Raw genomic sequence first — 26,183 nt, 5'->3', positions numbered from 1 at the left:
CTCTAAACTGAGGGGGGCGTGATGTTTTCAGTCGGCACATTTATCAGCGCCGGATCATTCTTATGCTGTGATTGGCGAGATATGAGCGTTTCATGAATCAAGTTCAAGTGTATTTAGAGCCCAATATCACTGTTTACAGTCTCAAAGAGCTTTACAGGCCACAACAGTCAAATGAAAACAGGACGGCACCCCCTGACTTAATCCTCATGGCGGGCAAGAAAAAACTCCCCAAAAACCCAAAAGGGAAACAGGAAAATGGGAGAAATCTTGAGAAGGACCACAGAGAAAGGAGATCCCTCCTTGGCCAGACAGGTGTGCAATAGGTGCCGACCATGTGGGCAGTTACAATTGAATCAGACATGAATCCTGATTTCTGTGCTCAGATCTGCACTGGTTTCAATGTTAGGCTGATAAATGAGGGCCAGTGTGTTATGTAAGATACAGTGGTGCTGAGACCTACATGTGAGAGGAAAGGGTGGGGCTGGTGCGCACGACGCCCGGGCCTGGGACAAATTTCAACGGGCCCCCGCCCCCACCCCCACTCAAATGAATGAAGATCACTCTCTCTCTTGCAGATAACCCTAGCTATTTTTTAAATTAGGGAACGTCACTATCGTCCAAAGTAAGCGAGTAACAGTAACTACTATGCAATAAACTTTGGTCTTGTGACATATATATAAATTTGAATTCAGTGGCACAAGAAGGGGGTATACTACATATGCAGTGCATAGGGGCGCTACACGGAGAGCCGTGCCAAAACAATGGTGAAATATGCATACACAAGATACAAAAATGTCTCTTTGTTTTGTTATTTAAAATAGATACATGCTGTATTATGGACATATTTTTGAAGTTAAAATGTTGTCATAAAAGATTCTAGAGTGCGAAGCTTTGTGGCACCCTGTGATCTAAGTTGTCGATTTGTTATGAGATAGAGAGGACAGTATAAGTAAAAACAAAAGCTAGCTATGTGCATGCTCTCTCTCTCTAGCTAACAATGCTGCTGATTTAACAATGTGTGTTAGTACTGTTTAGGTCTTTAACGTTTTTTAGGCCAAGGACCCTTTGGCAAATAGAGGCACGGTGGAGGGACTCCCTATTGCGTATCGTATAAAATTGTGTTGCTTATTAAACTGGGCCAGCAATAATGTGTAGGGCAGCCTATAGTGCCATGAATAAAAGTACTTTGTAATGGTGCATACAATGCTAAGCATTTAAAATAATAATTATTGACAGATGCACATATTTATAGAACGTGTTTTTTGTAATTCTTTTTTTATTTAGGAAAATCAAGAATGCACCATTTTGACTTACATTACTTGTACAGAACTGAACTGAATAATTGGAAGATAATATGATTTATCTTTGCTTATTATAGGTTGTATTTATGTTAATGTACATTTTCAGACATATTTTAATTTTTGGAAGAAAAAAAAGTTTGGGATCAAAGAATTTGGCAGTCCCCCTGCAGTAACTATGAGGACCCCCTGGGGAAGATCTCTGCTGTACCGTATACCAGTGGAGGGGTGTGGTTTATTTAAAATAGTGAGCCAAACTTACGCTATGTCCGAAACCGCTCACTTCTCACAATATAGGGCAGTATATAGTGAGTCCGCCATTTTGTAGTGCTGTCCGAATGTGTAGTACCCTATATAGTGCACTCAAAGTATCCCACAATGCATCATGAAAAGTAGGGTACAACTGATGTACCCTACATCAATCGACTAAGAACATCATGCATTGTAGCCTGTCTCGTGAAAGCGGGCAATCTTTACAGACCAATCAAATGCAGATATTGTGGTCTTTGTTTATGCAACAGAGATAAAACATTACGAATATCTGGCGCATAATTATGTAGCAGCGTAACATCCAAACAGTGTCTGTAATGTATCGACAGCTGTCTGCATCTCCTAGTGAGTGTTCTATGTACCAAATACTATATAGTGAGTAGGGAGTAGTGAGTAGGGAGCGATTTCGGACACAGCGATAGTCATGTAAACGTGTATCAAAGCAGTCAACGTCATAGAGGCTGTGCGCGTGTGAATAAAAATTATTTAATAAATAACAGTAGCAAGAAGGTTGTAGTCGAATGTAACGAAGTATAAGTAAATTTTTTAAATCGGAAATGTATTCGAGTAAGAGTGAAAAGTATTGTGCATTTAAACGACTCCTATAAGTACAGTTTATTGGAAAAAGTTACTTAAGTAGATGTAATGAAGTAAACGTAACACATTACTACCCACCTCTGCCCATAAATGTGATCTATTTCTCGTACTCACGCTTTCGCACGCGCGTGGGTGCGCGCACGCACGCACACACACACACAAACACAAACCTAGCCAGTGTTTTGTGCAGCATACATGGAAATGTTATTTTCATTGTGAAATGTATTTTTCTTTAATTAATTGCAATTAACCTCACAGTCTTATACTGAATTCTCATAGATTTAACCAAAGTTAATTAAGTGATATGCTATCATGCGGGATTGTAATGTTTTACAGTGAACAGTGTTACAGTGAATTTTTTTATATTTTACAAAAGTTCATTAACATCAATGTTGCTTTGTTGGATCACAGAGTGTTTTCATCTTTGGGGGTTGCAGGGTCATAGTCTTATGGCGAATTCTTTTATATTTTACAGATGTGCATTCTTTGCACTTGTATTTTGTTGCATCCCAAGGCTTTGACTTGCCAGATTACTTTGAGTTAATGACTGTGGATGATGTGCCAGTCTTCTACTATAACAGTAATATGAAAGGTGCAATACCAGTCCCTGAATGGCTAAGCAGCACAACGGCAATTAAATTCTGGGATTTCTCGACTTACACAGCGGAAATTGACAATCTCAAAATAGTAAAAGGTCTGAAATCAGCCGCACAGCAGTTTAATGTCACAGGTAAATTGCCTACTCCATTTTACAAAAAAAAAAGAAAAAAAAAGAGAAATTGTAAACTAATTACTACTAATTATTAATACTGAACACTTCTTGTCCATTTTATGAAGTGATGAATTTCTACTAACTAAGACTGTTCAACATTTTAGGTGCTTCTAAAAACATTTATCAGGCCCACGGTCGCTGTGACCTCCGTCCTGACGGAACTGCACAAGCCTTTTTAACTCATGCATTTAATGGCAAGGACTTCATAAGCCTTGATATTGAGAGTAAAACATTTATAGCCACGGTGCCTCAAGCAGTCCTCTATAAGAGACTGAGGGAGAGGGATCAAGCCAACCTTGAATTAGTTGTCTATTTTTACCATACAACCTGTGTTGAAGGAATTAAGGAATTCCTCCAACATGCTCCCAGCCTATGCATCAAGAAAGGTAAAATTTCAAAGTTCACATTTGTATTCATGACTTAAGAATTCTGGTTTTAAAAGAGGAATAAATCTTCATGAGCTGAAATTACCTGAGAAGACCAATGCAAAAAAGAAAAACATATATAAATATAAAATATAAATAAATATATTAATTCCAGACAGCTTTACTACTTTGTATAGCTTTACAACAGTGCCCAATAAATGAAGTTTACAACACAGCAGTCAACAAAATAAATTTAAAAATTATACAACCAGTACTTTCTATATAAGACTGAGTAATTAAATTTACTTTTCTTGTTGGTGTTGTTATTTGTTCATTTCACAGTTCCAGAGCTCAGGCTATTTGAGAAGAAAAACTCTGCCTTCACAGAAATCACATGTCATGTGACTGGGTTCTACCCACGAACAGTGCAGGTTCAGTGGTTTGGGTCAGACATGCAGCCTGTGGTTGAGGGGGTTATTGAAGGTGAAGTGTTACCAAATGGAGATGGTTCTTATCAGATAAGAAAGAGTGTTGTGATACCAGCAGAACACACAGACATACATCACTACAGCTGCGTGGTCCAACATAGCAGCATACCTGGAAATATCACCAAAGCCTGGGGTAAGATCAGTTTAATGTCAGTTTAATTTTTAATTCTGAATTATTGTAAATATTAACTTTAGACAGGCAAATATATTCTGTCTTCTGTCAGTGCTTCTCTGTGGAAAAATAATTAAAATCAAATTATTTCATTTCAAATCCACAGTTGGTAAAAAGGACTCATCTGTCATGTTTGCTGTGGTAATACCTGTTGTTGCGGGGTTTTTGGTAATAATTGGATTTGGACTGATGTTCTGGTGCTGTAACCGCAGAGGTGAGTATATTTGATCGATCTCAGTTATTCTTGAATTTTTAAAGTAAAACAAGGGTCATTTTTCGGTCATTGACTAATCTGCAGTTTTTCTTTTTTGCAGCCGGCATTCTGTGAAATTATTTATGTTCATCACAGGTAAGTTTTCAAACCATATTTCCCTCCCTATCTGTTTGTTTTTCTCAGTTTAACGTGTAGATGGTGTGAGAGAAAAAATGTCTTCCTTCTAATATTTTTCTTCCTCCTCCTTTGTCCTCTCTCATACAGTCATCTGACTCATGTAGGACTATTCTCATGTTGTGAAAGAGTGGTCCTCCTTCCCCTGCAAACAGGAGCATCTCTGTTTCCAACTGTGGGTCATCTGCTGTGTCACTAGAAGCCATGGGGACCAGCAGGAAAACATTCACGGCTGAAGTGCTCTTGGGCAAGGCTACTGGTGTGTAAGGATGGGTTAAATGCAGAGGTCAAATTCACTGCTCATTGTTCACAGTGTGTCTGTGTGCATTCATGGAGATTTAATCTTAAATCTTTAATGTCTTTTCTGTGTCAGAGATCACAGTGAAAACAGTTAACTTTAGTTACTCTGTTTTTAATATATATCTAATTATATTTATGGACATTAAGGTACAAAGTGCAAAATGAGGTTTTTCAGCTGTGGTGCATTTTTTTGAATTATGTGCTGGTTTTACAGACATATCTATTTTAAACAAATCAAACACTCTCTATGTGGATAAGTAACAGAACAGCTAATCAGTTTAACTCCGTTAAAATATCACCAAAATGTAATGAGTGAGTGTGTGTGTGTGTGTGTGCAGGTGTGTGTGTGTACGTGCGTGCGCATGACTTCACAGGTCTTAAATGGTTGTTTTTGTGAAGATCTGATTAGTATTCACTGCATAAACACTCATATTCAGCAGATTATATCTGAAATGTGATGTGTCAGAGGGGAGTGCTGTGTGTCCAAGTTTGGAAATACATGTGTACTGCATTTCATTTTCAATTAAACTCCTAGTCTTGCTGTGTACTGTGACACCTACCAGGAGAGGATTGTAAATATGAAGAATTCAGTATATTTTCATCCTCTTTCAAATTGTTCTCAATAATCTTTCAAGGTCAGAGGGATTTTATTTTAAAACATGACAGAAATTGTTCCATGTAAAATTTTAAAATTTGTTTCCCTTGACCTATTGTTCACAGTGTTTGCTTTGCACAATCACATTTTTCAAAAAGCATCTAAATACTATATTACACTATACAACATGTGCAGATACTATTATTATTAATGTAGTATTACCTTACGGATCAATGTAACAATAATACATTTCAAATAAAAATTAGTTTTTTGTTTTTGTTTTGTGCCTTATCTGAGTTGGATGAATTTGATTTGAACCATTTGCAGTCATCTTGGAGAAAACTTCTGTGACCCTGTGCATGTTAGTAGATCGTGTGTAAGGTTTGTGCATTTGAGTCATGAGTGGAAACACTCTTAATGTTTTGAATGTATCATTGTTAAGTTTTGCTTATGGCATGGTGTGAAATTCATTCATGTAAGATACCGATCTTTTTTGAGTGTTTCAATTTAAAGTAATTTTTGTTAGATTGTTACTAATATACACACTAATGACCAGTAGATGGTGCTGTGGTTGTAGGTGAATCTTGGGGGACAGTACTTGCAAGAAGGGGGAGGGACAAAATAAAGACAAAAGTAGGAAGTTTACATTGTTTTTGAGTTTCTTTTGTTTTGTTACAGCAAACACAGCCATAACAGCATCCTTCCTTCTCAGATGTCTTAAACTGGGCATGTCTGTAAATTCACAACAACTCAGGGCTTTGAGGAACTGTCTCAGCACCTTTTTTTGGTCCCTGCTCATATTTCAGTCTCTGCTTCATGGGAAACTTCAGTTTAATCTCACTTCCCCTTATCAACAAAGTCTAAGTCTATCAAACTGTTTTACTGTCCACTCACATCGGGAGTGATCTGTTGGAGTAGATGAACCAGGAAACACTGATCAGTAAAAGAAAGATTAAATATGACCTTTACTCATGAATGTTTCCATCTCCTATTTCATACGACACCAGAAACCCCAAAAGCATTCATAAACCCAGATGTGGTGTGGGCATTTATGGGTTAGGGTTAAAATCAGTGCTGGGCATTACACCGGTTCATCCAGGACACCAGTTTTAATTTCCCAACGGGGTGGATTTAGGCATGGGCGACATGGGCAGTCGTTCAGGGGGGCATCTTACTGGGAGCGGCACGGGGCGCCCACACACACACACACACACACACACACACACACACACACACACACACACACACACAAATTCAGAACAGTGACATTTGCATACTGGGTGTTGGTAATGGCTGAGAAATATAGCCCTTTTGAATACTGTACCTTGAAGGATAATATTGATGCACATTAAAATTTGGATTTTTTTTTTTTGTTAAATGGAGACACAAGGGAATTGTAACTGATCAACAGGCAGTTTAACACTTGAATACCTTGGCTTGAAGGATAACATACTGTGATTTAATATTAAGCTTGTTTCTTACTTGTGCAATAGAATTTTAGAGAAATATTGCTTTGAATACTTACACACTTTGAGTATTTTAGGTAAGTTTATAGTGTTTATAGAACAATCTTAAAATATTTTGTTTTAAAAAGGTAGCAATGTTAAAGTTGTTGGCATATCTCTTTATTTTTATGTTTTCTTTTTACTACGCTGCAGTTTGCACAATAAAAATTGTTTACATTCTGCAACTGTTTCATGCATACTGATTCCTTCATATATTGTATCATTTTGTGGGGCCAAGCAAACCCTACGGTGTTTGTGGTAGAGCCCGCACCACTCTCTACCATAAACACTCACAACTAATCCAGATCGGGATGAAATCCTTCTGCCTCAGGCTCCCAAACCTTGCATCAAAATCCCTCCATGATCTGTGACTGCACTACCATTATATTGAAAATTGGAAAGTTTTCTTCACTGCTTCCCCGAGTTTTCAAAAGATTTCCATATGTCTCCTAGCCAGATCTGCCCACCATTAACCTGGCACCTCTACCAAACAATAGGAGTAACAGGGATGTGATCCCCTGCTCGCCCACAAACACCAACAACTGTGTGCATGCGGAGCCCTTGCCAAACCAAAGTCACCGCAGAGGCCCAGGATCAAACCCAGGGCTCTGGTGGGCTACTGTCTCTTCTGTTTCCCACTTAAACACCCTCACCTACTTGTTTACCTGGCATAATGTTTAATTTAGTTCATGCAGACAACAGGTGTTATGTTACAATGGCAAAATATCTCCAAAGAGGAAAGTGATTTATTACATCATATATGCTTGTTTGGAGTGCTTATTTTGTTGAATGAATTTAAAAAAAAAAAGCCTAGATATCATGTGACAATACAGATACGACTGACCTTATTTATTTTTAACACAATACAAATAAAATCTGATTCAAACAAAGTACTTGCATCTTAAGCATTTGTACTTAACTAGGATAAGACTTCACTGACCCTGTACTTGGTGGCAGATGGTATATAATGCACTTGAACTGGAGAAAAACAAGGAAATACACAGAATGCATCTTCAGAAAACAATAATAAGCCTATCTCTGCTGCTAGATGATAAGATAGGAACAGTATTGCCCCAACTCAGATACACCCAGGTACAAAGGGCACATCTTTCATTCTCACCTTGATATATGGTTTCACTGTTTGAGAATTGAGGATTGTAAGTATGAAGAGTGTCATATGCCTCCAAACTGTTTCGCTTTGTAACTGTAAACTGAAATAAAAAAAAATGCTCTAGATCTCAATAGAGTATACATCACGTTTGGTTTCATACTCTTTCTTATTTGTGCGAATGTATTGTGAAGCTGGGGGCACTGTACCTCTAAGGGTGAGCACGGACAATCATCCTCAGTTATCCTTCAATTCTAATGTATTTTATTATTTGCTGATTAATTGTGTTCTTTTAACCCAGAAGATTCTGAGCCATAAAATTTGTTTGGGGGGTGTTGCTACACAGTGCTTCCCATGGCATCATGTAGAGATATAAAGAGTTAAAGGGAAGTGGAAGCCATGCTGTTTTGCTGGCTGGGGGCAATAGAATATGCTGGACGGTGAATCTGTCTGTACAGTTGCTAATCCATGTGTGCAACGAACATTTCACACTGTCAGATTATGAAGAACAGCACCACCAAACTCATATACCTTGTGCAAGTGAGAGTAATTTGCATGCTGTGTACTGAAGGGTGCCTCTCTGCTTTGCAATGTAATTAGAAAATGTTATGTATTTTCAGATTATTTCCAAAACTCCAAAGGCACAGAAAGTTGAAGAAGCTGAACTGACCAAGGGGGTTTCCAGTGCTGGAAAATACATTACTGAAAAAATCATGGACATTAATGAAAAACAAAAGAAAGTGTCTGTTTAACAGTTTATCATGTTTTTTTCTTCCCTTGGCTTTGGCCAAACTGTTGCCCAAGAAGTTGTTAAGTACGGGAAACTTAATGCCTTTTATTTTCAGCAATTGTTTTGCGGATCATTGCAGTTTTAATATGGATAAGGAGGGAAGCAATGGACAACTCTAAATCATCGATGTGAAGTCCGTGGGAAATCAACAGGCATGAATGATAAGTATCGGGGAAAGCTCATGCACAAGTTTAAGTTACCGGGCTTGGCTGGCACACCACACTTGTATTGGAGAGATAGAAAACTAAATTAAATACTCTTGCATAAACATGGTAGTGCCATTACTGGTATTTCTATGCTGTGGGCATAACATGATAGCTCATTACATGATGCCTGGGGGGTCAGTGTATGCCTGTGCCTTGCAGTGTGTGAACACAACGTTTGCCAACAAAGCCCTTGGTGTGCCCAACCATAGCTGCTGCTCCATCAGTGCAGATACTCACGCAGCTGTCCCACGGAAGTCCTCCTTGTTCAAGGTACTCTGATGTGACCCGAAAAATTTCCTTCCCTGTTGCAAAAAAGGAAATTTCTTCTGATGGTGTCTCCGTCCACAAAGCGCACATTGGCTGAGAGCATGTCCACCGATGTCCGTCGATTCACCAAGCTGCAATGCAAATTTCCCACTGGAACGCATCTTCTCCAAAACAACAATTTCGATGTCTGCAGACATGTCATCAATGCATCTGGCAATCTTGTTATCCGAGAGGGGCACTTTGGCCATTTCTTTAATGGCATCCGGGCCAAGCATCGTTTTCACAATAGCTTTGCGGGCCGGTAATATTACTGTCTCTGTCACAGTGTGCGGCTTTTTTTTGATTTGGCCACAAGTTCAGCTACTAGGTAACTAGCTCTGAGAGCTCTCTCAGACACCTTTGTGGTCTTCCTCATCAAAGTTGCCTGTTTCTCAGTGTGATCACACAAACGAACAAAATACCAGAGAGAACTGGGACCCTGAGAACCAACACAGTGTACCCAGTGCCCTAATAGATTAGGACCTTATAAAAACCATTATCTTTACCCATCATGAATTGGCTTGGATCACCTGCACAAAGCTCTCATTAACCAATGCATGACCAATGCAGACAACTCTGCAGTGGCTCATAAAAAGTAAATGTCCACACTTGGCTTAGCTCAGCACGTAGAATCTCTGTCATCTGACATGGAGCAAATAAAATCGCTTCTGTGGTAATTAAATAAGAGTGCAGTTCATCCCATCACTTCATCTAATATGCCTGAACATTTACCATCTGAAGCAGATTATGACTATAATGTCCTCTCTACTGCTGCTTTAAATGCTGTGTTTCAACACAGCACTGTTGAAACTGTGATCTCAGTACCCTGTGAGCATCTTGTTCCTGTCCACATATTTGGACCAGCTGTGAAGGATGTACTGGACTGCCATATTTCTCTGTCTGAAGCACATCAGCATGACAGCACGCACAGACCCCTTTCATTTTTGAGCCTCAGAGCCCCCAAGAGTGACGCACAAGACCACCCATTCAGGCTCACCAACGATGTCCCGCCTTTGATGGTAGACTGAGAAAAGCTCAACGCTGACAGGCACTGGCTGGTGACAGAAATCACATCAGCTCAACAGCTACCATGTTGGAGAAAATCTGCAAAAGAGCTGCGGGTCGTGCACACAATGGAAAAAAGGGTGCAGGCTGCAATTCCAACGGGTCACTGATGTTCGTGACCCAGGTTGAGCATTATTTCTCCCAAGGAGTATCAACTCTCTCTTGGACAGAGATGCAATAGAAATTGTACCCCCTCAGATTGAAGTGGAGGAATTTTACTCAGTTTATTTCATAGTTCCGAAGAAAGACAGCAGCCAGCAACCAATTCTGGACCTCTGGCAGTTTTACAAGTTCCTAAAGGTCCTTTCTGCATGCTGCATACTGCGGATGATCTCCACAGTGTTCGCAGAGAAGAATGGTTCATTTCGGTGGACCTAAGAGATGCTTATTTTCAAAACCCAATTGCGCCAGAGCACAGAAGATTTCTCTGTTTTGCATTTCAGGAGACAATTTATCAGTTCATGGTTCTTCCATTTGGCCTTTCCTTGGCCCCAAGAACATTCACAAGATGCATGCAGGCCACTTTGTTACCCCTGAAATCCCAGGGATTTAAAAATACTGTCTTACTTAGACAACTGGCTGGTGTGTACTCCCACCAGGGAGCAGGCAGTCAGACACACACACACATTGTTCATTGTGAGCACCGTAAGCAAGCAAAGAAAAAAGAAAAGAGCAACATGTTGCCATCACAAACAACGCAGCTCATAGGGATGATACTGAACTCCCAAGCAATGATGGCATCACTGTCCCAGAAACGAATATACACATGAATATACATTTCTCAGGAATGCTTGACTGCTCTACAGAGATGGCAGTCAATGGATTTTCTCCTCTCTGGTACTGTTTTTTATTTTTAATTGTCATATTCTCTGTCTTTGTTGTGAGATACTTGGAACTACAGCATTTATCTGTCAATCCATTGTCTGTATGTATGTATGTATGTATGTATGTATGTATGTATGTATGTGCATGTTTGCATGTATGTATATACATCTGTGTATGTATGCATGTTTGTCTAACCAATCCATAAAATCACTAAAATGTTTAATTGCCCCCCCTCCCCCATTTCAGTAGTTTTTATTTTCTTTTTTCTTTTGTTTTTCCTTGCCTTTTCTCACTTTTTGTACAACATATGAAACATATAAAACAACAAGGAACTGCTTATTTATTATTATTGAGTGTGTTATAATCTTAAAACTTTACACCAACATAAATAATCTACCTAGTCTCATCAGATATACATACCTCTGACCACTTTTTTGCAGAGCCACAAAAACATACTCCCAGGTACAGGTACGTATATCCCATGAGACCAGGTTGTAAATAATACATATTTCTAGCCTCTGCATGCAAGTCTCAAATCCTAACGTCGTGTTAAATATCGCTGTGACTTACTATTTATTACACACCGATTATGAATGAAGTAGATAGATTTTGCTTCGTCTGTGTTTTATGTTTATGTAGGCTGCACAGAATCAACACGTTGGTGTCCAGAAAAGAAAAAAAAACCAAAACCTCTGCTACACTAAGTAAATAGAGCATGACTGCTTGACGTCTTGTTGTTTGTTTGTTTAGCAATCATCTGGAGATTGGGGATCTCTATTTTTTAAACATTTAATTGATTCATATAAAAGATTTTAGAGAAGATTATAGATAGTTAGAGAGAACAACAAGTGTGTTGAGCGTACTTTCATACAGACGGAACTTTTATAGTTGTCTTGACAACTGGCTGCAGTACTTAATTATGGGTGTGCTGTAGTAACTAGTGCATTCATGTGTCATTACATTACATCTTCCTTTCTTTGAGTCAGCGAGACATTACTGAAAGGGAAGAAATTAAATTAAACTCAGACATAGCCAACAATGAAAATACTGAAATAATAAAATAATTTCCTGTTGACTTTCTATGTCTAAGCCTCTTCCAAATTTGAATAAGAAATAAACTGTTCAGTCCTCTTATAAAAGATTGATGTATCCCTTTTCAACCATTTCAGTCTTGAACTTGGAACTTAAATGAACCGGTGGGGTCAGGAGATGCAGATGCCTCCTATTTCTTGGAAAAACCCCTCTCTCAGCACAAATTAAGTAGGATCTTGGAGTGTTACTCTTTTGCACAACTGTAGCAGCAGTGGTCTAACCATTCTCACTGTCAAGCTATAGTGCTACAGAGTCTCCAGGCTTCAGCTCAGGCTATGGTCTGATGGAGTGGTGCTTATCATAACTGTGTTTCTAGTCGGCCTTTGTAAGTACAACCGTATAAGTACAACCGTAAGAGTATTCTTTTTTTCTCGGGTGTCTTCAGTGACCTTGCAGGTAAATTCACAGCATGGTGTCTGGCCAAGACATCTCACCACCTTTTTCTTCACTGCTTATATTTCAGCTCCAACTTCAAAACCTGAAATGCAAGAAAATTCAGTTTAATGTATTTATTTCTCATAAACAAATCCCAATTGACTTTCTGTTTTACCACCCACCCACAGTGGGAAAGTGCTGCTGGAGGAGTTAAACTTAGCACAGCAGAGCACCACCTTATCGACTGCGAACCAATAGTTATTTTTCTTACGATTTTTCCATTTAAGGACTATGAGCATTTCAAACTAATAAAACCAACCAAACCAAAACCAACTATGCCACGGTCAGTAAGTGGATGAGTTATGAAGAACCAAACAAACGCCATGCCCGGTTTGGGTTCTTATACACAATAGCTGACGGTTTCTGTGCAATTGCAAAGATGCAATGGAGGACTTTAAGTGACATGTGTTGTTGCAATGACGGATGATAATCGGTTATTCTTTTCATTAGAAACGTTTTTAGAATAATTTAATAAAGACAACTATCCACAGCCTAAATCACTCGAACACTCTAACTGAATTCACAGAGCCACCCTTATTTTTTTTCTTTCGCTTTCTCTTCAACATCCTACAGTCCTGCGTTTCTCGGACGTGTTAAAATACAGCAAATCAAGAGCTCAAAATGAGGACATTTTTGTGCTTCTGTATTGTCTTAACATTTCTTCAACCATCTTTTGGAGGTGAGTGTGCAAAAATCTTAAAATTTCACACCAAATTAAACATATATGTTTGATGACCTCTGCCTGCAAGTCGCAAATTGGTCTTAACGTCGTGTTAAAATCAGGTGTGACACCATATTTATTGCTTATTACGAATCAATGGCCTGTTCCCCCCCCACCCTTGTATTTTAGCCTACTTTTAAGACGACTTTATGTAAAAAATAGTTTATTCGTCCGTACAGGAAAAAACACATAGTGGCAATTAATAAGTAAAGCAATTCTAATGCATCAGAAAAACACCTTGATTTCTCTCCATGACTGAGGCCAGGATTGTTCTACTACAGGACTCTTGTTATTTTCAAGACGGTGGGGTGTCTCACTTAAAAAATATTTTTGATTTTTCAGTATTTTCGCAGGCCATTATTTAAGTGGTCTGCAGAGCCGGCGCCACCGAAGGGGGGCGAAAGGGGTCTCTGCCTCTCAAATATAATTTTTGCCCCTTCAGTTTTAACTGTAGCCTTAAGCCTGGGAGACGAAAGGATAGCGATATGTACCGGAATAGACACTTCATCAATAGCAATACGAAAACTGTTCGACAGAATTTTCGATAGTTTGACTTTAATGCATTAAATGCAAACCGCCAGGAAAGCACCTAAGGAATACACTAATTTCGGTTGCATTAACAAACCCCAAACGTGAAGTTATGCGTTGGTACGGGATTCACAAATAACCAAATACTTGATCTTTTGGCACATCAGCACTATCCGGACTTTGAAAAGATTGTGCAAGAAACTGTCTATTCTGAAGAAAGAACCACACAGACTTGGAGGAAATTGCCTCTTTTGTTACGATTTTATTTTCGTAATGTTATGATTTTTTCTTGAAACAGTAGGACTTTATCCTTAATAAATTACAACTTTACGCTGTTAATATTATGACTTTTCTCTCAGTTACGACTTTATTCTCGTAATATTGCAACCTTATTCTCGAAATCGCACATTTTCCCCCTCAATGCGGTGCTAATACTCAGTCGTACACAATACAGTGGTTAAATTCAACCTTTTTTCTCCTGGTAATTTTTAAAAATAGATCATTAAAATGATCAATAATTATGGATATCGACTGAAATTAGACATTTATCGTGATTTTTCAGCTATATTACCCAGCCCTGAGCCTAGTCATAATGTACACGTTTGCCCCCCCTGCAAATCTCAAATGCCTCCTCAGTCCATGCACCCTGCAGCCGGCCCTGCTGTTCTGAGAAGAAAATGAAAGGTGATATCACATGGGAGCAGGCAGATCTAGCTTCTAAGAGTCACTGAGGTGATATGAGTCCACTTGCGGAGTCAACCCAGGAAACACAAAGACATCAGATAAAATTTGTGAAGGTTTACTGGTGATTTAGGATTACCAGAAATTAAAGTGCAAAATACTGCACAAAGTGAAGAGTAGCGACTGACAGGGAACTCGAGACAGGATTACTGTAGGACTGGACGCTAAATAATGAAACACAAGAAACTTAAGTTCTCTAGACAACAAATAAAAATGATGACCGAATAAAACTAATAATCATGTGAATTAAAGTGGCCAAGCCTGGTGTTGTCGTCCATCTCCCTCTGGTGGTCAATCTGTGAAATGACACATTGACGTTAAATTGGTTGACTGACGGAGCGCAGTAGGATTGGTGAAGACAGGAGAGTCGTAACTCAAGGCAATGGTTCTCAACTCCAGTCCTGGTGGGCCACTGTCCTGCACGTCTTTATTTTAACTCTTCATTATCACAGTTAATTGAGATGATCAAGGGCTTGATGATTAATTGATCAGTGGAATCAGGAGAGTTAAAACAAAGAAGTGCAGGACAGTGGGCCCTCAGGACTGAAGCTGAGAACCACTGCTCTTAGGTATTTATGCATTAAACATTGTTTAATCAGTAGAGTTTATCATTCTGTCTTACCTACCTAAAACCTCGCACGTTACACTGTTTTCTCAATTATTTTTTCCAATGTTATCCAATGTGCTGCAGAATTGAAGCTCTTCACAGGTAATGTTGAGGTAACTGGCCCAAATGACTACTTTGTAATTGTCCTGCAGTATTCAAAATTTCTTCTATTCAGATTTGATTACATGCTCTTTGTCAAGTATGTACTCAGATTTGGCAGTCTTAAAAATGCCTACAACAATAAAACCATAGATAGTTAGCTACAATGCTTCAACCAACACTGTTGAAACAGCATGAATGTAGAATGAATGATGCTGCCACGGTTACAAAATGCTGATGATTTTCTGTTAAAATAGATGTTTATATTTTAAACCAGGCAAGCAATCAGTGTTACAATGTGTTGAGTAAGATACGGTGATGCTGAGAAATACACATGAAGTGAAAAGGTGTGACAGCCAACCCCTGTCTCTGCTACTTGTTTAATGCAGTCAGCAAAAGTGGAAAAAAAAAAAAATTGGTAAATTCTCCAGGGTAGCTAGAACCCATGCAATCTATTTACTGTACTCACGTTTGCAGACACACGCACACGCACACACACACACACACACACACACACACACACAGAGCTCTAGCCAGTGTTTTGTGCAGCATGGAAAATTTATTTTCATTTTTAAATGTATTTTTCTTTAATTAATTGCAGTTAAGGTCACAGTCTTGTCCTGAATTCTCATATATTTAACCAAAGTTAATTAGGTTAAGTGCTGTGATATGGGATTGTAATGTCTTATAGTGAACAGTGTGGACAGTGTCACAGTGAATTCCCTTACATTTTACAAAAGTTCATTAACATAAATGTTGCTTTGTTGGATCACAGAGTGTTTTCATCTTTGGGGGTTGCAGGGCTATAGTCTATGGTCATAGTCTTATGGCGAATTCTTTTATATTTTACAGATGTGCATTCTTTGCACTTGTATCTTGTTGCATCCCAAGGCTTTGACTTGCCAGATTACTTTGAGTTAATGACTGTGGATGATGTGCCAGTCTTCTACTATGACAGTAATATGAAAGGTGTGATACCTGTCCCTGATTGGCTGAACAACACAATGGGACAGCAATACTGGGACTTCTTAGTTAACACAGCAGAAATGGACAACCTCAAAATAGTGAAAGGTCTCAAATCAGCCGCACAGCAGTTTAATGTCACAGGTAAATGGCCTATTCCATTTAATAAAAGAAAAGAAAAAAAAATATTGTGGACTAACTATTTTTTAATATTGAATATTTCTTATTCATTTAAGTGATGAATTTGAGCTTATAAAGACTTTTCAAAATTTTAGGTGCTTCCATTTATCAGGCCTACGGTGGATGTGACCTCCATCCTGACGGAACTGCACAAGCCTTTTTAACTCATGCATTTAATGGCAAGGACTTCGTAAGCCTTGATATTGAGAGTAAAACATTCATAGCAGCGGTTCCACAAGCAGTCCTCTACAAGAGAATGAGGGAGAGGGATCAAACCAATCTTAAATTACTTGACTATTTCTACCGTACGAACTGTGTTGAAGGAATTAAGGAGTTCCTCCGACATGCCCCCAGCCTGCGCATGAAGAGAGGTAAAATTTCAAAGCTCACATTTGGAGTTCATAACTTATGTGTAAGAGGAGTAGAGCTGTTCTCTTTCACAAGCTGAATTTAATTGAGAAGAGCATGAAAAAAGGAAAACAATGTAAATGTAAAATATAAAATGTAAAATATATAAATTCTAAACAGCTTTACTACAGCATCCTGTAAATGAAGTTTACAACACAGCAGTCTACAAAGTGAACTAAAAGTAATTAAGTTTACATTTCTTGTTAGTGGTGTTATCTGTTCATTCCACAGTTCCAGAGGTCAGATTATTTGAGAAGAAAAACTCTGCCTTCACAGAGATCACATGTCATGTGACTGGGTTCTACCCACGAACAGTGCAGGTTCAGTGGTTTGGGTCAGACATGCAGCCTGTGGTTGAGGAGGTGGATAGTGAAAACAAAGTGCTATCAAATGGAGATGGTACTTATCAGACCAGAAAGAGTGTTGTGATACCAGCAGAACACACAGACATACATCACTACAGCTGTGTGGTCCAGCATAGCAGCATATCTGGAAATATCACCAAGGCTTGGGGTAAGATACTGAATCCAATACTCATTTATCACTTAACTTTTGTTCCTGGGTTTGTCAGTTTAAATTTAATTCTGAAAATTGTAAATATTAACTTTAGGTAGGCAAACATATTCTGTCTCGTGTATGTGCTTCCCTTGAACAAAAATGAATAAGACTAAATTATCTTGTTTTAAATCCACAGTTGGTGAAAAGGACTCATCTGTCGTGTTTGCTGTGGTGATACCTGTTGTTTTGGGGGTTTTTGCAATGATTGGATTTGGACTCTGGTTCTGGCGGTGCTATAAACATAGGGGTGAGTATATTTGATCAATCTCTGTTATTCTTCATTTTTATGTGTTTTATTAGCCATTGACTAATCTGCAATTTTTCTTTTTTGCAGTTGGCATTCTGTAGAATTATTTATATTCATCACAGGTAAGTTTTCAAACCATATGTCCCCCTTCTATCTGATTGTTTTCTCAGTTTATCGTGTTTATGGTGTGAGAACCATTTCCTCCCTCCAACATTTTACTTCTCCTTCCTTTTCCCTCTCTCATACAGTCATCTGACTCATGTAGGACTATTCTCATGTTGTGAATGAGTGACCCGCCTTCCCCTGCAAACAGGAGCATCTCTATCTCTGCTTCTAACTCTTGGTCATCTGCTGTGTTACCAGCAGACGTATGTCTTTTCTGTGTCAGAGATCACAGTGAAAACAGTGGACTATTGTCACTTTTTTTTTTAATAAATATCTACTTATATATATGGACATTAAGGTACAAAGTGCAAAATGATGTTTTTCAGTTGTGTGTTGCATTTCTTTGAGTTATGTGCTGGTTTTACAGACATATCTGTTTTAAAAGATGTACAAACACTCTCTATGTAGGTAACTACTAGAACAACGAAAACAGTGTAACAATATGACCCAATTGTAATTTGTGTGTGTGCATGTGTGTATGTGGGCGTGGTGTTTGTGTGTGTGTGTGTGTGTGTGTGTGTGTGTGTGTTAGACCTCATAGATGTTGAATAATTGTTTTGGTGAAGACCTGACTGGAATTCACTTCATAAAACAGATTACATCTGAAAGACAAAACAGTACACCTGTGTGTCCAGATCTGAAAATTCAGGTGTATTGCTTTTCATTTTCACTTCAACCTCTCGTCTGATCTAATATTTTCTTGTCTAGTCTAATATATTGAGCTGCCTTATATTTCAAATTGTCTTCAACAGTTGTCTAGAGGAGAGAGGGATTTTATTTTAAATCATGACAGAAATTGTCTCGTGTAAATTTTACAATGTTTCTCTCGACCTGATGTCCACAGTGTTTGCTTTGCGCAATCTATATAGAAGCCAAAGCTTCTATAGATTTTATAACACTAAAGAACCTGTGCAGATGTTTTATCATGAATGTAATATTACAATACAGATTAAAAGTAAAATAATGTAAGAATGATAATGCATTTCAAATAAAAATTACTTTTTGATTTTGTTGGGTGCCTTAGCTGAGTTGGATGAATTTGATGGGAAACATCTGCAGTAGTCTAAGACGAAATTGCTGTGACCCTGTGGATGGTGGTGGATGGTTTGTAAGGACTGCGCATTGGAGCCATATGTGGAAACACTCTGAATGCATTTAATATATCATGTAACAATATAGCCCAGAGAGAGATCTCAGATCTCAGACCTTTTTTATCACTGCTATTGTAATTACTATTCTAAATGGAATTCACAACTTTTTGCTAATGCAAATGGATAAATGGATGGAGAATTGTAAGATAGTCATAGGTAGTTCAGATACAACTTTTTTCAAGACTCTTAAAATCTGAGCCTATAACTGTGTAGTCCTGTCTTCCTGTCTGATCCTTGTGTTTACTCCAGAATGTCTTCCTGACCCCAATAGCTTTCAGTCTGTCTAATAAAGTCACCCAGACATACACACGCATCCAGTCTCCTGTGAGTTAACTGACACCTGATTATCAGTCTGTCTAATAAAGTCACCCAGACTTCCACATGCATCCAGTCTCCTGTGAGTTAACTGACACCTGATTATCAGTCTGTCTAATAAAGTCACCCAGACTTCCACATGCATCCAGTCTCCTGTGAGTTAACTGACACCTCCAAACTCCCCTGATTATCAGTCTGTCTGAAGATTTATTTTTTGACTAATTAGTGTTAGAAGGATTGGATTGGAGGGATATAAATGTTCTTGCAGAGAGCGAAAAACAACAACAACAACAACAACAACAACAACAAACAGCCAATGTGAGCTCAGAAGTCTGCCTTCAAACAGTTTAACTTGACAGGTACATATCCTTTAAAAATTATATTCTAGTGTCAAAGTGATACAATTTCTTCATTAGAAGTTTTTTACAATCAGTAATACAATTTATCAAGACCATCAGCTGGTGGACATGTTATGTTAGGATCAAAATTATGCTGACTGCAAAACGGACATGGAGTTCTTTGTGATTATAATTTGACCTGTTTGTAGTCTGTTTAAGGTAAGTATCAGTTATCTACAATATAGTCATTTCCAGTTGTTTGCAATTGTAGTTGTTTTTGTTGCTGTTGTTGTTGTTTGAGTTTGTAAAGCTCTAGAAGAGTTGTTTATGTGCTTGCAACTGAAAAGCGATTTATAAATGAACTTATAGGTTGTCGTAGTTTTATCTGAATAGTTTCATACGGGTGGAGAAAGATGCAAATGGCTGTGATTGTGATAGTGATGGTTTAGATATGGAGTATGAGGGTGAAACTGGCAACTTGCCTAACACAACACTCATAGCATGTGCAGAAGCAGTTACCGCTCATGATGAATAAAAGCAAGAGCCTTTTCTCAATACAAAATACACCAAGTACGTACACCTGTTCTTGGGAGTCTGGACTTCCAATGACGTGGAAGGATGCAGTACGCTAAAAGTGCATTTGAAACAGCAGCTTTCTTGGGGAGGAACTTTAGTTAGGGAATTTGACTCCCCAAGTCCACGAAGTCACCTCCTGATGCATCCTTGATAAAAGCCACGAACTGAGAACACATCCGGGTATTTGATCTGTTCTTGGCTAGATGTGAACTTTGAAATGGAACAGTACTGTGGCAGTGACTGATGGCATTTCACAAGTCCACAAGAATGCATCTACAGAGAAAAACGCATATTGAGAAATGGCTAAGGTATTGACAGAACCAGTATTTATGTTCACTTTCCACCTCTCCAGCAGAGCAAGGAGAGACAGGAGAAGGTGCTGTGGACACAGAATCATTCCCATCACCAGATCTTGGTCAGCCTTCCTCAGGAATGCCCAACAGGAGGGCAGACAAAATATGTGAGAACTGTGAGCTCTCAAGGTCAAGAAATCTCAAAAACAATTCAAAACCTGAAAAATGTGAGGAAAAAAATTTATGAGTCTTCACCTTGTGACCTGAGGCCTAACTGCAGTTTACTGTGTAAAGCAAACTTAACCTGATCCAGTGGCTGTTTTTTTACATGCGGAGGATACATCTTCTGGGTACGTGATACGCATCATCAGTGATGTGACCTGGGATCCTCGGGTGTTTTGGGTCTCTCAACATCAGACACAGCAGCAGTACGCAGCAGCAGCTTACGGAGCAGGCTTCTTGATCCGAAGCCACCTGGTGGCTTTCTCTGCGGCTTCACTTGCAGATTGAATGGCCCTCTTCTTTGCAGCACCTTAAACAGACTACAAACAGGTCAAATTATAATCACAAAGAACTCCATGTCCGTTGTGCAGTCAGCATAATTTTGATCCTAACATAACATGTCCACCAGCTGATGGTCTTTTTTTTTCTTTTTGGTGGTGGTTTTGTTCATTGATTCCACAGTTCCAGATGTCAGGACTTTTGAGAAGCGAAACTCTGCCCTTACAGCCTGTGGTTGAGGGGGTTATTGAAGGTAAAGTGTTACCAAATGGAGATGGTTCTTATCAGACAAGAAAGAGTCTTGTGATACCAGCAGAACACACAGACATACATCACTACAGCTGTGTGGTCCAACATAGCAGCATATCTGGAAATATCACAGAAATTTGGGGAAAGAACCTACTGTCAAGAGATGAGTAGATTTTTTTCTTTTTTTTCTTTTCTAATCATGCACCTTTCATTTTAAATTCTGTAAATACTCACATTACAATGACCGATTTTATAATTTGTGAGTGCTTTACATGAACAGCTATGAATGATGTCATTTAATCTTACTTCTACAGCTGGTAAAAAGGATTCATCCAGAGTGATTGCTGTGGTAATACCTGTATTTGGATTTGGACTCATGTTCTGGTGGTGCTTCAAATGAAAAAGTGGGTACATCTGATTAACCTCAGATATTCTTGGATTTCATATATTTTACTCCTCATAATAATGAATTAATTAATATTCAGTATTGTTTTCAATCTTGTACTTGGCATCCTGTAAAATTATCATTCATTATCACAGGTTGTCAGTTTTTTAAACTCTTTTTCACCTCTCATGTGTGTTGCTTTAACAACCTTATTTATATATGTTGAGAGAAATATTCATAATATTTATCTTCTCTCTGTCTTTTCATTTATACAGCCAGGACAAACAAAGAGTAGTATTCTCATATTGAAGATGAATAGTTAGTTAATTAGTTAGTTGGTTAGTTAGACAGACAGACTTTATTGTCCCTGGGGGGGAAATTCTTTTCCACAGCACTGTAGATCAGAGGGAGAATCAAGATCACACTTTACATCTATCATCACACAGCAGACCATAACAGACCATAACAGACCATAACAGACCATAGCAGTTCATAGAATACAATACACTAGTACATAGAATTCAACACAATGGCACACAACGACAACAGGCAAAATGACATGAAAACAAGACTCATGGCCCCCTCAGTGTGTCATCCTGTTTAGGGCTGTGTGACGGCTGTGTGTGATGGCCACACATATAGGCCACTACATCAGTTTAGTTTCCACCTCATTTATCACATACACATAGAATATGCAATATATAATAACACCAACTACCATTTGTCTTCCACAACCTTTTATTTACTTTCAGTTTCTGAGTTAAGTGCACAGACTTAGTTGCTGGGGGATTCTGTAATTCACCTTTATCCATTGTTACCTGCCTGAGTCATCTTTCCAGGTTCGTCCATCAAGAAAAGGGGTACATGTGGAAACACAGGCTATTTATTGAGTTCCAAGAGGCAAAGTGGAGGGAAATACCATCTTTAATTACCTGAGATGACCAAACATCACCCTGTGTTTCCTAATTGTTCTTAATGTGATTGTTTGTTTTCTTTAATAAGATTATTTGTTAAATATTATTATGTAAATTTCAGTTAATACATTTGTTTGACTATAACCTTATATATTTATATATTAGCCATGCTCTATTGTTTGTCACCCCCTCTGTCTGTTGTGTGGTGCTGGCCACCAGATTATATGTATGTGTGTGGGAACTTTTTGTCCCTGTTTTTTTTGCCCTTGTTTTTTTGCCCCTGTTGAGGGTCACTGTCTGTTGTCCAGGTGTACCAGAACACTGGTTATTCATTTTTTCTAAAAGACTAAACTGGTTTCTGCTGGTTTTAGACCTCTGGAGGCCAGAGCAGACTTTGTTTAGTAGTATAGAATTATTTTGTTTTTGACTTTATTTTGTTTCACTTTCAGTTTGCAAAGTTTAATGGATTTTCTTCTTTTTTTCACAATGAACTGATGCTTCCTCCAATAAACAGCAAAATTCTGCACTGCCACTCCTGTCTCTGTGCCCTTCTCTTGGCCCGCCCTTTACAGGCTGCTATAGCTGTGGGTACCAGACTTTTGACAAAGCCAGCCCTCCTGCACCTCAGGGACCTGCACCTGCACCCAGAGGGCAGTAAAGTGAAATGTCAGTTGAGTGGCTGTGTGACGTTCTCTGCTCTTGTAATTGCAATGTGTGTGATGGGCCTACGACTGAGTTCTGTGAGGTTGGGTGTTGGGAGACCTGTTATCTTGACAGCTATGTTGGTTATGTTGTCTGTGAGAAGAGTAAGAATGGCAGTGTTGTCAGAGTATTTGAGATAAGTGGTGGTGGGTGAGGGGATGGTGCAGTCATTGGTGTACAGCATGTAAAGAAACGGGCTCAGCACACAACCCTGTGGTGCTCCAGTGTTGGTGGTGAGCGCAGGTGATGTTGTTGTGCCAACCTGAACCGTGTGCCGTCTCTGACTGAGGATATTGTGCAGGAGGTGGATCAGATGGGGAGGGGAGTGTTGAGCTGCTGTAGCTTCCGGATCATCAGGTGCCTTTGTATAGTATTAAAAGTAGAGCTGAAATCCACAAAAAGGATCCTGGCGAAGGTCCCCGGGTAATCCAGGCCCTGGTGGGGGAGATGCAGCCTGCAGGCCACAGCATCCTCTGTGCCCATCTTGGTCCTCTAGGCAAATTGGAGGGGGTCAAGTTTTTGTTTAACAATTGACAGGATGGTCTGTAGCAGCAGTTTCTCCAGGCACTTTATTATTAGGGCTGTGAGGGCAATGGGGCAGAAATGATTGAGTTCAGTGGGTCGGGGGTTTTTGGGCACTGGGATTTTGGTTGAGGTTTTCCGGAGGGTGGGTATTGTGCGGTAGTATTTGCAGAAGTGTGAGAGAAGAATTGGTGAGAGTTCCATGGCACTGGTCTTCAGCACTCTGGCCGGGATGCTGTCAGGTCCTGGGGTTTTGCCCGGCTTACTCTGGCAAAGCTGGTGTCATACATCTTCCACTGAAAAAGGGGCCGACCAGGGCCGGCCCAAGCATTTATGGGGCCCTAAGCAGAATTTGATTTGGGGGGACTCCCACCGCCACCAATACTATTGACTATTGTCAATGCTTGATTATTCACACCCCCACTGTAAATCTAACACACCCTTCACCAGTGTTATTAGTTGTAGATGTGTAGCTTACTTCATACCAATGTCACCCTGGCATGTTTCTACCCCTCTATGGTTTTTAATCTTAAAAGGTAGCAAACTCACAATAGTGCTCTAGTGTTAATTTGCACTTTAATATTCAAAGTGATACAGTACTAAGTAGCATACTGAACGCGGTGTACTGAAAAGTAACAAAATGAACCAGCAGACAATGCATTTACTGTAAACAACTTAACTACTTTAATTGCTTTTGGATTAAAAAATTTGCAACATGCAAAAGTGTAGAACATACAGTGCGACGGACTGTTAGGGCACACTGAGGGGGAGAAATTGAGATTTTGAAAAACAAGGTCATAATATTACAAAAATAAGGATGTAACTGAGAAAAAAAGTCACAATATTATGAGAATAAAGTCGTAATTTTATGGAAAAAAATCATAACATCACTTAAATAAAATTGTAAAATTTCAAGGTTAAAAAAATGCCTTAATCTTTAGGAAGATATATTACCAGCAGTCAACAAAACAGATGAGAGGACAGTCAATGGCAGCAGAGTCTGATTCTGGCAACTACTCTTTGTCTCAGGCCTTGTGTCGTGCTACACACATCAGTCAACAGGTGACTTTACTTGATCATCTGATCATTAAATGTTCAGTAAGTGCAGTTTTGCTTGTTGAGCAATTAGAGGTTTACAGGTTCATTCCTCATTTTAACACAGGCGGCAGGCTGCTCTTCTGATATTTCCCGTAGCCTAAAATTACAACTTTATTCTCGTAATATTATGACTTTTTTCTGCAAAATTCCAACTTTATTCTCTTAAAGTTATGACTTTATTCTCGCAATATTACGACCTTATTCTTGAAATCTCAGAATTTGTGGCCCTCCTGCTCCGTTGTAATCAGCTGTGATTAAAATCCAATAACGTAGATAAACACAAGGATATGTCCTTTTTGCAATATTACACCATAGATGCAAAGGAGAGCACTATAGCCTACAGTTAGTCTGACTGACTGTGCTTGCATCAGCCTATTAACATAATAAATCAACAAAAATATATAAAGAAAAACCCTCAACCTCTCTTGTGCTCTAGTAGGACATTTCAAGCACTCTTGGGGGCCCTCTGGTGGCCACAGGGGCCCTAACTAGACGATCAGTTCGCTTATGTGTCCAGCCGGCTCTGGGGCCGACTCGTTGGGGTCCAGTCATCCTCCAGCACAAAATGGATCACCTCTAAGCCTATTAGTTAAGACTAAAGAGTTGAAGTTTTATTCTGGGTTAGATTTTATTTTTTTATTGGGTCTACAAATGTGTCCTGTCCAAATACAGACACACATATGAACACCTGAGCAGCAGGTATGTTCCATTATTATCTTTTTCTCTCCAAGTCAGTCTCGTTTTTTGCATATTTTGTGTACATTCTGTTTTTGTGTTCTCTATCCCAGTCACTGTCTTTCCTAAAATTCATTCCTTTTCCTGCCAATCCTCTGAACTGCCTCTGTTCATTTTCCCTGTCGATACCTGTTGTGTTTATTGCTGTAAATACTAATGTCCAGCAGATGGTGCTGAAGGTGTAGTATGGGGGAGATATTCTACAAGAGAGAGGGAAAGAAAAGTGAAAATGAAATAGGTGCTTGGACCTAATGTCTGTAAATAAGTACAACTATCAGAGTATCCTTCCTTCTCAGGTATATTCAGTGACCATACAGGTAAAATTACAACACAGTGTCTGACCAAATCATCTCATCACTTTTGTCTTCACTGTTTATATTTCAGGCACCATTTCACAACCTGAAATACAAGAAAATTCAGTTTAATCTACTTACCTCTCATAAACAAAGTCCACGTGACTCTCTGTTTTCCATCCACTATGAAAAAGTACTGTTGGGGGAGGTGTCATACTGAACTGGTTTTTGTTTGCTTGAACCACTCAGTTTTAATCATGTCACTATGCTCTTTGTCAAATGGACATGTCCTGTACATTTGTATGAAATTCACAATT

General features: G+C 39.0%; 2 protein-coding genes across 2 annotated transcripts; both read left to right on the top strand.

Moving 5' to 3' along the window:
• The first annotated feature begins 2,125 nt into the window (after window positions 1-2,125).
• Window positions 2,126-4,617, top strand: LOC115825521 (class I histocompatibility antigen, F10 alpha chain-like). Its single transcript, XM_030789307.1, has 6 exons — window positions 2,126-2,135; window positions 2,641-2,895; window positions 3,042-3,323; window positions 3,645-3,923; window positions 4,069-4,176; window positions 4,550-4,617. The coding sequence occupies exons 1-6, from the start codon at window positions 2,126-2,128 to the stop codon at window positions 4,615-4,617; spliced, it is 1,002 nt and encodes a 333-aa protein (XP_030645167.1).
• A 10,332-nt stretch (window positions 4,618-14,949) lies between these two features.
• Window positions 14,950-25,825, top strand: LOC115825520 (class I histocompatibility antigen, F10 alpha chain-like). Its single transcript, XM_030789306.1, has 8 exons — window positions 14,950-14,971; window positions 16,126-16,380; window positions 16,512-16,787; window positions 17,056-17,337; window positions 20,527-20,656; window positions 20,839-20,944; window positions 21,152-21,326; window positions 25,785-25,825. The coding sequence occupies exons 1-8, from the start codon at window positions 14,950-14,952 to the stop codon at window positions 25,823-25,825; spliced, it is 1,287 nt and encodes a 428-aa protein (XP_030645166.1).
• The last annotated feature ends 358 nt before the right edge of the window (window positions 25,826-26,183 follow it).

The sequence above is a fragment of the Chanos chanos genome, chromosome 12 (assembly GCF_902362185.1).
Source record: "Chanos chanos chromosome 12, fChaCha1.1, whole genome shotgun sequence".
NCBI lineage: Eukaryota > Metazoa > Chordata > Actinopteri > Gonorynchiformes > Chanidae > Chanos > Chanos chanos.
Note: the sequence above shows the minus strand (reverse complement) of the source record. Positions and strands in the feature narration are given on the sequence as shown.